The sequence below is a fragment of the Bacillus rossius genome, chromosome 7 (assembly GCF_032445375.1).
Source record: "Bacillus rossius redtenbacheri isolate Brsri chromosome 7, Brsri_v3, whole genome shotgun sequence".
Taxonomy (NCBI): Eukaryota; Metazoa; Arthropoda; class Insecta; order Phasmatodea; family Bacillidae; genus Bacillus; species Bacillus rossius.
The window spans coordinates 48,136,620-48,150,030 of NC_086335.1; the positions used below are offsets into that span (position 1 = coordinate 48,136,620).

Consider the following 13,411-nt stretch of genomic DNA (forward strand, 5'->3'; position numbering starts at 1 on the left):
CTGAGACACTTCCCTGGTTGGTTGCCGAGGGTAATGGGCCCAATTTACTAGGGAGAAATTGGTTTCATCCCTTGGGTATTTTGAAGGTATATTTACAATCACTGAGGGCAGAGTGAAAGTGGATGAGGTAGATGGAAATACATCATCAGTGCAAGGTGAAAATAGGTGGGTCATGGAACTGATATTAACATATTCTAATGTGTTGGACTTTAGTGATATGGGACAATATAACGGTCAACCAGTAACTATCACCCTTAAGACGATGCCAAGCTTATGTTTAGAAAACGTGGTCAGTGCCATTTGCTATGAGAAGGTAGGAGTTGCAATTGACAAACTCGTGACGAGAGGAGTATATGAGCCTGTCCTTTACTTTGCATGGGCAACACAAATTGTGCCAATAATGAAGGCAGATGGGTCTGTATGAATTAGTGCAGACTACAAGGATACAGTAAACACTGTCTGCAGGACAGATAGTTATCTCTTGCCTACTATCAACGAAGCACTGGCATCATTGGCAGGAGGAAAATACTTCACAAAATTAGATTTGCGGTATGCCTATCTTCAGGTTCTAGTTGATGATCCAACAGATTTGCCAACGGTCAACACCAAGGGCCTGTTTAGAGTTCATCGCCTGCAATGAGTAGTGGTCCTGTAATATTCCAAACATTGATGGAAACCATGTTAGCTGGGTAAGTAGCATTTTGGTATTACTGGATGTTGTTTTGATAGCAGGTTCAGTCAAGAGGAACATTGGGCAAGAGTACCAGATGTGGTTACTAGAATTGAAAAAGCTGAATTGCGATTAAAGAAAGCTAAGTGTGTGTGTTCACTTTCTGGGAATCAAAATAGATGCTGAAGGTATTCACCATACACAAGAAAAAGTGTAAGCTATTTCCAGTGTGCCAGAGCCCTGTAATAAAAAAAGAACATGTTATTTTAGGGTTATTGAATTTTTGTGAAAGATTTTTGGGAAACAAGGCAAAATGTGCTGGGGCCACTACACCAGCTCCTCGAAGAATATTGCCTGGGAATGGGAAGAACATGTTAGAGCATTTACCAGAGCCAAGGAGCTCTTACAGGTAGACAGTGCATTACAACCCTTCACGGCCTCTGGTGCTATGAACTGCTATATGTGTTATATCTATAGTTGGAAAAATTATTAACCAAAACACTTTTTAATTTGACACACAACCAGTTCAACTCAAAAGTTAATTCAGTTGTTGTTACATCAAAATAATTCCTATAAAAACTCGTGAATTATTAAGTAATAAATTTGGATGCTGAAAGTAAATAAAGTATTAAAATTAATATCTATTTAAACTAACTAAAATGTAAATATATTTTCATTAATATGAATACGGCTGTGCGGGATCTCAAAAGTCCGGAAAAACTTTGGGATCATAGATTTTCACGTTGGCAGTGACAAAATTTCCACAGAATATTCTTAATGTTTTACTGTTATTTACGTGGTTTTTTTTTTTTTTTACATATGGCCACGTAACTTTTGAGAAGACTAATATAGTAAAGTTGGATTTAACACAGTAATTTGGAACCATTACACCAACATTATCAGCTAAAATATTTAACAGAAATGAGTCGGGCAGGTCAATAAAAATAGATAACTGACATGTACTTGCAAGGGTAAATACATGACCATTAAAATAGAGAGTTTTCAGATCAGAGGGAAGAAACACAGCATGCCAGCTGTGATTAGTTTCATTCAGAATTGGGCGGCGAAGAGGAAAAAAAACTTGTATAGTTCTCGTGGAAAACATCTGGTCACATACTCGGAGCAAAGACTAGTGGCTAATGCACAGTGTACAATGACCGGATACAGACCCACATTCACACTCCTAGGGTAGTGACAGCTCAGCCAATTCTTTGTCACTCATGGCCCAAAAAGAGTCACACTGGGGAGGGGGGGGGGGGGGGGGAGGATTTTGCCTCATACACTGGACAGAAAAAAAGAGGAACATTCTAAGCAGCTACTGTGTTCCTAATCTTTAGTTAAAACAAGCCTAAAAATATAATCCACAAATGTTAATATATGTTACCATTAATAATGATTTCTTTTCACACAGTAAAAAATTCAACCAAGTTTTAAAATTTTTTTGGACCTACCTAAATAATATTTAACTAGATTAAAACTGCTCCCTGTACATTCTTTTTAAACCCCTCCTCCTAGAAGTTTCTTAATACATATTGCGATTGCCTTACATAATATTCACTTTGCACTGTTTATTAAAAAAGATTTTTCTTGCAGATCCTAATTTTATTACCATGAAAAATAATTAAGTTTTCCTTTCAAAATTCCAACAAAATTTTACCTATAGCAATTGTAGCTGACTTAATCTAATCAATATTTCACTTTAGTATTATTTACCTAATTTCCCAGATGCCACTAAACATTTTACTTTTTCTTTCAATATGTATTTGTTACATGTGAAAAAATTTTTTTAGTGGGATTTTAATTATTATTATTCAAATTCAATATTCGTATTCATTCAAAGTAAAAAACTTATATCCGCACAGGCCTACTAATAATATAATATAATTAGCAAGAAGTTTCACTGCTGTTGTATCTGGACTCCATGCACACATTTTTTTAACACTATTCAATGGACGTGTTGGAAAAAAAAAAATTATGTTCCCATCCTCCCACCCAAGAGGGACTTTTACTATGTTCAACAGGAAACTTAAATAACATTTCAGGCAAGAGAAAATTTATTTGGATTTTTTTTTGTTTTTCTCACCCCTAATTTTTACCTTCATTTACTAGGCTAGAATAGGAGTTGTTGGACTATTTAGTTTACCAGTGGAGTGGAATGTAAATATTTACAGGAACATAATTTAAGTATGAAAATTTCAGCTCAAACATTGTAAATATTCGTGAGCATAGTATGTAATATTTTCCACCATTTCACTTAGATCTTAAAATATCCATGAAACTGGAAGGCACTCCTTAGTGTGTGTGATTGTGATTGTCAAACTTTTTACATTACACGTGGAAATATCCGCTAAATTTTCCCACTTGCGAATAATCTTAGTGTGGCCCTACTGGAAGGAAAGTGATATTAACACTTAAAAACTGATATACTTACAACTTGTAAATTTTATTAATAATTTTACATAGAAATGCTTAATGGCATTCACTGTACGTGTGCATGTAACTTTGAGTAACACAAGTTGAAATCCTAGTATTAAAAGAAATAGTTTGAAATAAAATTTTGTACATGTCTACAAAATATTTTTTTTTTTTTTACAAAGAGTATGAACAGACCCACAGCAGGTACTGGAACAACTGCTTGGCTCAGTTCCTCCTCCTGCGCACGCGCGATATTCTCCAGGCATTGGGCTCCTCGTACTTGTTGTACAACGGCTCCAGCCGCTGGTTCTTCTTGAACTTGCTGAGTTTCGTTGGGTCGGAGAACTTGAAGAACGCTGGTGCGAACTCCACGAGCCACTTGGGGTCGATGGTCGTCACCTCCCGCATGTACTCCTTCGTTGTCTGGACCAGCTCGTGGTAGATCACCCTGGAAAGTGATAACACGCACCAAAATAAATTGTTTGATTCTTGCTAATATTCACATTACTTATCTTTTACTGTGCATGTTTCAGCCCTGAGGCAGGAGGCACTCTTGAAGTCTCTGAATGGGTACAAGATAGTTGCTGATTCCAGATAACTGAACTTCCACTCGGTAGACTAATCATAATTTCCTCCTAAATGGTCTCAAACCAAAAGCCATACTTGTACGTACTTGTGTTTGTCAGTTTATCTTTTTAAATGGTACATGCTACATTCGTAGGGATTAAAATCACTTCTTTAATCTGAAAAAAAAAATACCATTCAAAAATAAAAAGACAGCAAGCATAGCTTTAGTTTTCTACTTTTCTTCAGGAGTGCAGGAGTGCCAGCCCGCTGCAGACATTTTATTAAACTTTCTTCTCAAATTTCCTCGGCACTTTATCCTGCCAGCTAAGACCAGTCAGTGAAACTGGAGTGCCACTGCAGTGAAGAGCTGCTAGTGATGTCGCTTACCATCACCTCCACTGACACAAAGTTACTTAAGTCACTGCCAATTGGAGGATTCATCCCACCATTTTTTAATTTTTCAAATACCAAGCCTTAGCTAATTGTACAGCTCCTGGTTCAACAACGTATGTGCATGACCTATTTAGGCATAATTGTAATTACTTATTATCATGACATTTTTGTGGCTGCCTGCATTAAGTAATCAGTATTTTTTTCCTGCCAGTTACAGAATAGAGGTCATAATCAGGAGTTAATCCTTGGATAGATGTGAATAATACCCTGCCATGTCATGCCATAAAAAATTTATGATCACTTACTGAAACATCAAATCACAGCAAAAAACTATAAAAAAAAATCCAAAGTAACGTACACTAATCCGAATTAAGTAAATAGCTAAGGGGCTTGTATAGCTGTAAGTTCCTTAGTGATCTTGATCGTGAACATACACGAGAACAATAAACAAAGGTAGATACCTAGGTACGTATGTAACAGGGGTTTGCGGTATCCCGACTTTCGAGAAAAATTTCGGGACTGCATTACTTTTTTTTCTCGCCAGGAAGGACTAATATTTCCGCCGGTATTTTCGGGAATAAAAATGTACAAAAATTTTTAGCTTCTGTCACATCAACTTCAGGCCATCTGGCCTAAAACCAAAGAACGACAACTAAAGTAATAATTGTTTTATGGTTTACAAAAGATAACACATTTATTACAGAAACTATTTAACAAAGTCAACATATAACAATTAAAAAAAAAATCCCATAAAATTATATACATCATGATTATCATCATAATTTACAAATAAAAAATGGGCAACGAATCGGCATGAAATGTGCTGAATGCGATATTATTATATTTAATTATTTTTCATTGTAACATGCTCACAGACAGACATTCGTCTTTAGAGGTGGGCACAACACATAAAGACAAATACAAGGTTATCACTGCAAATGAATGGATTCCCATATCCGATGGCACCATAGCAGGCAGGACAGCCGCATATGGCCATTGCATGAGAATGAGAGAACCATACATCTGCAGTGATAACAACAAATACAATCACCAATAAATCGAATACTGACAAACACGGGATGACATGAATTTCCCGTGTTTATAGCATTAGTTGAAATTACAATTCATATTACCTAATGTTTGTGTTTGCTTAAATTAAATTGAGTTTCAAAGTCTAAATTCATGTTTGATTAAAAAATCAAAAACGAAAACATAATGAAAATCATCAAGGAATGCTGTGATCGTCTCATACCTCACTAAGGAGCGGGGTTATGCTACGGCTGGCAAGAGATGGCAGCAACACTCGTTTTTCTTGTACATCGTGAATATACATCTAAATTTAATAATTTATTTCTCTGAGGGTAATTTGATGTTCACAAAATTTTGGAAGTTTTACAAGGACATATATTAATACTGCCAAAAATACGGTAATATTTTACTTAGGGCAGTAGGTCACATTCAATATTATTGTTTTGTTTATGTATGTATAACATGGCTGACAAAAAGAAACATATCTGGAACTACTTTAATAGAAGCAACGATAAACTGACAAATGCAAGATGTGCACCAAAAATCTCAAAACAAACTATGGTAGCACATCAGGTCTCACATGGAATTTGACAAAACATCCAACTGTAAAGTTAGAATATGAGACACAGCAAGAACTGTTATGGCCACAGCTTGTTACTACTTATGCTTTACCTCAAAGCGCATTAAAACAAAAACCTACTGACGATACCTAACACTGGTCTTCTAATCACACAAAAGCAGTGATTTTGTATTTTTGTAGAATTAAATGCTGTTGTGGTAAAAATATTTAAAAAATTAGAACTATACTGGCATCTTATAAAGCTTATAGTGTACTTTCCCGATTTTCTGAGTGAAAACTGATTTTTCCCTCCTGAATTATTCCCGAAGCTAAATTTCCTTTCTTGCACACCCCTAAATGTAAGGTATCCCAGGATGTGTACATACCACTCTGGCTGGCGGTTGAATAGGGCACTGGATGGGTGGATGTACACCACTTGACTGTCCACCAGCGTCCGGTAACCTTCTTGAGGATCTTTCTTCGCAGCATTTCGGAAAAATCCTGAGCATACAGTTTTCTGTACACGAACTGTGTTTTTCCCCGCAGATACCACGTCCAGTTTGTGCCTGCAAAAATATTTTTAAATTTACATGCAAGTAAGAATTCAACCAAATTCACTAAAACCAGCAAGGAATGGTATAAGAAATGATTGTCCTATAAATGTATGGAGCTGCTTTATTGCAGATACATATCGCAACACACTACTACTATTAATGCCATTTTGTGATGTCTCTATCCCACACTGACATTTATGAACAATGAAAAATTTCTGTTTGAAGTAAAACACTTGGTTTTTCTAATAAAGTTTGTTAGTTGAATATCAGTACTGTTATCATTACTACTCAAGAATAGTTATCACACATATCTGGCATTTTTTAGGGGGCTTAAAATATATGGTGTTCAATGTTTATCACAGACTTAACCTTCACCAAATATTAGAAGTCGTGATGGATTGAGATGACTCTCTAAAATATTTGTCTTTAAAGTCATAAAAGTTTTTTAACTAAGGTTTTTTCTCCTGTAAACCTCTATAAACTACTCAAATAGGTATAAGACAATCTCAATATAAAAAAATATTTGAACTCAAAAATTTTCAATAATATTTGTTTTAACTTTGCTTCCAGCTTCAACCACCCCAAATAAATTATAGTCCTGTGTGAATACTAGTTTTTTGATGCAAAGCAAATATAAAATTTAATGATTTAAATATTCACAGTCGACTCAAATTGTTAACATTGTTCTCGACAAAGCTATATTAAACTTATTTTTATATAATACAGGATTGAAGTAAAAACATAATTGTATAACATTTGTAATGTTTGAACTGATTAAGTGATTGACCAATTGGGTACAATGTAGTACACCATTCAATAAAAAGTATAAAATAACCATATTAATATTAATGTTAAGCAATCAAAAAGCAAATGGAATGCCACATTTTGATTTTTATGAGTAACCAATTTTATTACAGCAAAACATAAAAAAACTAAATATTTGAATTAACATATCTTAGGCTTCCATTGTTTTAAAGCTTTGCAACAAATAGCAAATTTCCTGGCGCAGTCAAATTCTCATATTAAAAAGAGCTTCGAAGGATTCTTGTAGTCGAAGCTTCACACAGGCCTAGTTTTACATTCAGTCTGAAGAAAATGTTGCATTACACAGACATTAAGATGTAGTTTTTTCTTTCTAATGATTTGACTATCTTTCCAACTCTCCTATGTATTATATCTTAAGATATTTTAATTGAAATTGAATTTTTTGAAAAAAATTCTACACAATGAAACCTGGAACAATAAATGTTACTGTTGGTGTCAACAAAAAATTTATAAAATACCAAAATCTAAAATAAGTTTTTAATTCTTATTCATAAGCATGGGTTACACAGGTAGGTATCCACCTTAATTTTTTTATACCTTGTTAACGACCATGAAAATATTGCATACATCTCTAATTTTAAAATAAATTTTCAAGATAAATAATTATACAAATGGTTCAAAACTACATCTCACGATAAATAAAATAATACAACGAACATCCACACACTGTGCTGAGATGAATATTAATATTTGGCTAGGACACATGGGGGGATGGCCTAACTATGACGAGGAAAAGAAAACCCATTAATCCCTGTCCGAAGAATTCATATTTACAATTTCACCATAGTTGGGAAGAGAGCCTATTGCATTAACAGTAGGACAAAAGCAGCTATTATTACTCAGTCAACTGTGGTTATGCAGCTGTGGAGAAGTTCAATAAAATCTTACCTGTCCATGATTCCAAGCAACTGTTTCCTAACGTCTTGCGCACGTTTCAATGTGCGTATCTGTACAAAGTTTTCGTAGCACCAGGCATTGGAAAACTTATTGTTCTTCCACGAGTTGTATACGGCAAGCAGCGTAAGGTGGTCTCCCTCGGCCTGATTGAACTTTGCTTTCTTCTGGTCGGCCAGTGCCTGCTTATCCTTGGGCCTAAACAAATGCAATAGGACATTGGTAGATACCTGAAAGCACAGCAAATGCTATAAAACTAATAACAATGCTAACTTCAGCACTTATTTCAGATGATGCTATTTATCACTTTTTCTTTTTAAGTGAAGATATTTGAAAAATAAATTTGAATTAATTAAAAAATTTAACTGAACAAATATAAATTTAAATTGTATCAAAACAAAAATATCAGAACAGGTCTCATTAATCACTTTTTAAAGCAATGAAATCCACACATTAGTTTCACAGTTGGTAAGGTGCATACGTTTTAATGCTTCTTACCAAGATGTCCATCATTGTTGTCATAGAAAAAATAGATATTTTTAATCAGAAAAAGTTTTTAACAAAAAAGTGTCCTAGAAGCAGAACGTTAACACCTTTTATAATATAAAAATGATACTATATTTGAGAAAAAAATTATACCTATTTTTGAGAGAGAAAAAAATCTACTTTGTCACGTTTATGTGTAGACATTGGTTAAATGATTGTACACTCATGCCAATAAATACCTCCCTAAACCAATTACTAGAGGCATGATCATCATGGATTCATAGGTTAGCAAAGTAGACTTGAAGCACATATACATGTTCTGCAGGATGACAATTGGATACAGTGATCTTGAAACACCCTTGATGACCCTGGGCCAATTAATTATAAACAAGGGGAAGAAGTGGTCACAATCGCAATCACATGAAACCCACCAAAAGATGTGATATCCCTAAAAAGGCTTGGTTATATATAGGCAAGCTGAGTCTAGATTGGAGTTGATGAATCCACAAAATAACTGTGGCTCTACCAATTACTCCCTGGAAATAATGAATATCTCCCTAAACCAATGATTTCTACTCTTACAAAAGAAACAACAAAAATTCTGTTTCTTTTAAAGGTTCTGTTGTATTTATGCTTCATTCTCCTGATTAAACATTAAATTACTTCATAATTATAATTATTCTTGTCAGCAAATTTCAATTCTTAAATGTTAAGCCAACCAAATCAACCGGAACATACCTAAGTCTTCATCAAAGATAGGATAACTTTGAAACTCCACAAATATTATTGAATTTAAGAAAATACAATACCCACTTAACCGAATGCAATTTGTGTCCCTGCCAAAGCATTAACAAGGCTCCAGTCAGTAAATGATTTGTCAAGACAATTTCCAGTGCAAGGCCGTACCCAACACAAATCACAACTTGATACACATTGACAGCTGCCCTATAACGCCAACTGTTAAAAGTACACGTAACTGCGGAATTGCCTGCGACGATCACAATGCTGTAAAGAGGCATCTGTAGACAGACGGATTGACACGTCCGGAAACGGACAGTTGGCAACAGATACCTTTCAAAGACAGCATGACACGTCCAGAAACGGATGGTTGGAATCTTTACCTTTCTAGACAGGGCATTCGTAAACGTATGTTACAATCGGTAGCAAAAAGGTGGTGGCAGTGGCAGCGGGCAGGCGGTTGTCATAGCTGAAGGTCGCAGGTCATGACGTGCAAGCAGTTCCGATGGGTAGAGAATAAACTAGCTGAGGCATCGCGAAACGAGGCGATAGGTAGGTGGCGACTGGTAATCACAGCTTCCATGCCCTCTTTATCACATATCAAGCCGCCGGGAGGAAGGTATCCAATGGAAAGCGAGAGCAGTGCTGATTAACGATGCATGTTAAGTAGGTGGAGAAGAGAGGTGAAAAGGTGCTACCTCCCTAACTAGGCTTCCAGGTAAGACATGCAAGTGTAAGGTGTTTTTAATTGTAAGCTGCCCCCGATACGCCTGCTGGCATAAAAACGAGCTTCATAAAACAATCCTTTTGCCCCCTACTGATCTTTACCTGTAGAAGACGTTCTGCACAGATAGCATGGACACAATAGTCAGCACTTCGTCAGAGCAATTCAGATGGACAGACATGATGAGCATTTTGGACAGGTTTGGCTCCAGGGGGAACTCTGCCATCTGCCAAAACAAACATTTCAAAATTAACACCTTTTTTATGGTTTCGTACATACCAATAAATATTTTTACATATTAATAAGCATTAGAGGTATTGCAAAATAATACTTTTTAGATAAAATTATTAATTCTTTTAGATCCCCCTTTTTAAAGTCATTTTATCGTTAGAGACTGTATAAATATGATTCAGAAAATAATACAATTTTCTTATATTGACAATGTTATGAACAGATGTGTAGGTTCATTGGTGACAAAACCTACAGTATTTAAATGGACTGCAAACTATTGGTAAGATTAATGGTAGAGCTGCAGATGAAACTACTATGTACCAATCTCAAACCAATTTGTAATGTGGGTACACAAGTATTTTATGCTTAAGGTTAATGGTGATAAAACAGAAATAAAAAGTGAGTCAATACACAATACAACACCAACACTTAAGTTATTACATTGTACAATATCAAAACAAAATTTAATTTGTGAAATAAAACATAATTTAAACAAAACTTGACTGAAACCTAACTCTTTAACACAATTATTGTGTAAATAAATGTAGGTATGTAGTTTTTCATAAAATATATGAGCTATGTTATTTTTTAAAATGAATGTTTTTTTTTGTTTTTTTTTTTAAACTACCGTTCACTTTTCATTACATAATTTTAACATTATTCATTCAGGTAAATACTTTAAACAAACCAATGTGTTTGTTATGACATGAGTAATCTGAACCAAATATTCCTATTACAATTTTTTTTTCAAATGCAGCCGGAATAAAATTTTTTTTTTTAAACTAATTAAGAAACATTTAATTCACTAGTATTGAATAATGCACCATTTTCATTAAAAACAATCATATATATAATACAAAACAAAACCACCAAAACTTCTATTTCAAAATAGAAAATGAACTGGACATCTTCTACGGCTACGCCCACCTTGCCCAATGTGCCACCACTTCCTTCCTTAAGCCTCAACTCTGCTGGTTCTATATGTGTGTGTATATGGGTGCGTGTGTTGGTGGTCATGGCAAGAGAAACACTTAGCACCCTTAATAACTAATTCAGTAATTAATATAATTTTCATTAAAATTTTTATTGCAACTCCCCAAGAGAGTGCGATTCCTGTTAGATTTAAGGACAGAGCAGCGCCATGCCATTTTCACTATTCTATAAATACAGTTTAAAAACAAAGTACGGAAACAGAACTAAAAATCCACCCTGAGCAGGTTCTTAAATGCTCATTGTAAACAGACACCAGCATGTGGTTTCTTCCGAAGGTCTGCACACCATAATCGCACACCGAGAATAATAGGGCCACATCTCAAAAAAAAAAAAAAAATTTTTTTTACAGGAGAGTGAATAATTGAAAGTTTATTCTTAGCCTCAGCAATCAGGAAGTGCATAATTTCGGCACTGTTTCCATGGCACAAGTCAAAAATATATGGCCATGGTGTATTCCAACCCACCCTCAGCTGTACGAATAATAAGGCCGCATGCCAACATGTGGCTGTATTATTCTGATTTCTGTTTTACAAATTTAAAATGTAATAAGGACATATCTCATCTCAGGTGAATATTTATTGTACTACATATATCGCACACCGAGAATAATAGGGCCACATATAAAAAAAAAACTAAATTTTACAGGAATTTTACAGGAGAGTGAATAATTGAAAGTTCATTCTTAGCCTCAGCAATTAGGAAGTGCATAATGTCGGCACTGTTTCTATAAAATAAATCAACCTTTTTTTATATCTTTATATCTTATATCTATATATATTTTATATCTTTAAGTAGAATTTTTTTTGAGATGTGGCCCTATTATTCTATTATTGCCCAGGTAGGCGCCAACACGGGCGGACACACACCCTCCTGCCGAGGCGCGTGAGCAGCCCCTCGTTGTCCAGAGCGCTGAGCGAGTGAAGCTGCTCCAGCGCCATGATCAGGCTCTCGACGGGCGGGGCGTCCATGAAGTCAAAGTGCAGCAGGTCGTTGATGCCCATGGTCTTGAGCTGCAGCACCGTCGTGGCCAGGTTGGTGCGCTGGATCTCCGGCACGGGCGTCGGCAGCATCTCGTCCCGGTACGCGCGCTCCGTGTACAGGCGGTAGCACTTGCCCGGCCCCGTGCGACCCGCGCGGCCCGCCCTCTGCTTCGCCTGGGCCTTCGACAAGCACGCTACCTTGCACCCCTGCCGCTCCGATACCCTGGCTAGCCCGCACTCTCGTACTCAGAGCCAGCACCAAACATGTTATTGCACTGAAACTTCCGTAAGAAGTTATACTTCTTTGGCATGGTTAAATAAGGCATATACATGAAACAATAAATAAGGTATAACATGAAAAGGAAACTGTAACAGGGAATTTGTCATATTAACAAAGGGCTAAATATAACTGACGCCATGTTTGTTCTAACACAATTTTCTCAGCTAAAAAATTATATTATCTTTGAAAGATTTGTGCAATGGGAGTGCATGACTTGATGAAGCTTTTGGACATATGTACGCCATTGCTAAGCTCATGCATGTCTGTAGAAGAAAAATACAAAAAACCAAAAGACATAAAACACAAATTAAGCAAAAATTGCTGTTGTCAACAAGATATATACACCACATAATATTACATAACAGGAATATGGTCAACAAACAAAGAAAAACAAAGAAAAATGAACTAAGAGAACAAAAAAACTCCCACAAATGATGAATTGAAAAGAAGAAAAAAAAGCCACCCGAATCAAAGAACACAAAAACAACTGCAAGAAGGGTGAAACCCTAAAATCCAGACTTGCTGAACATACATGGGAAAATAGCCACAAAATTCTCTGGAAAGACTCCCCACCACTCATACAGGAACCCGCAAAAAAAAAAAGGAAAAGCAAAGAATCAGCCTTCATTATTAGCAATAAATATATTTTCAGCCAGCAGAGCATTGAATTAAAAATATGTGGATCCCTTTGATTAAGAGAGAAACATCCCTGCAGCACAAAACAATAGCCAATACTCAACCTACCATAGTGCACAGCCAATGGGGAGACAGCTTGTCTGCCATTGGCTAAGCAAGATGTAGTCCATTTTCTGATAATTACCCTCATTTTTCCAGCCCCTACTCAGTTGCACCTGTATTTTCGTACCATGTGCGTCTCTGCCTGAGGACGGGAGCAGATAGCAGTTCCCGAAACGTCGCTTGTTCTGTTTTGGAAAACTATTGTGTTTGTTTCGTCTTTTTGTTTTGTTGTGTTTTTGTCTCGTGTCAACTGTTGTGCTGGCTTGTTTCTGTTTTGAAAAACTATTGTGTTTTTTTTGTCTTTTCGTTTTGTTGTTTTTTTTGTCACGTTTTAA

The 13,411-nt window shown here is 35.8% G+C and overlaps 1 protein-coding gene across 1 annotated transcript in view; it reads right to left on the bottom strand.

Annotated features, from left to right (window-relative positions):
• Nucleotides 1-3,094: 3,094 nt before the first annotated feature.
• Nucleotides 3,095-13,411, bottom strand: part of LOC134533977 (ATP-dependent RNA helicase DHX8) — a 38,907-nt gene continuing 28,590 nt past the window's right edge. The window contains exons 16-20 of the mRNA XM_063371838.1: nucleotides 11,945-12,238; nucleotides 9,959-10,080; nucleotides 7,901-8,104; nucleotides 6,020-6,199; nucleotides 3,095-3,533 (exon numbers count right to left, since the gene is read on the bottom strand). Of these exons, the coding sequence (XP_063227908.1) occupies nucleotides 3,311-3,533; nucleotides 6,020-6,199; nucleotides 7,901-8,104; nucleotides 9,959-10,080; nucleotides 11,945-12,238 (1,023 nt within the window). The 3' untranslated portion in view covers nucleotides 3,095-3,310. The remainder of the gene's footprint in view (nucleotides 3,534-6,019; nucleotides 6,200-7,900; nucleotides 8,105-9,958; nucleotides 10,081-11,944; nucleotides 12,239-13,411) is intronic.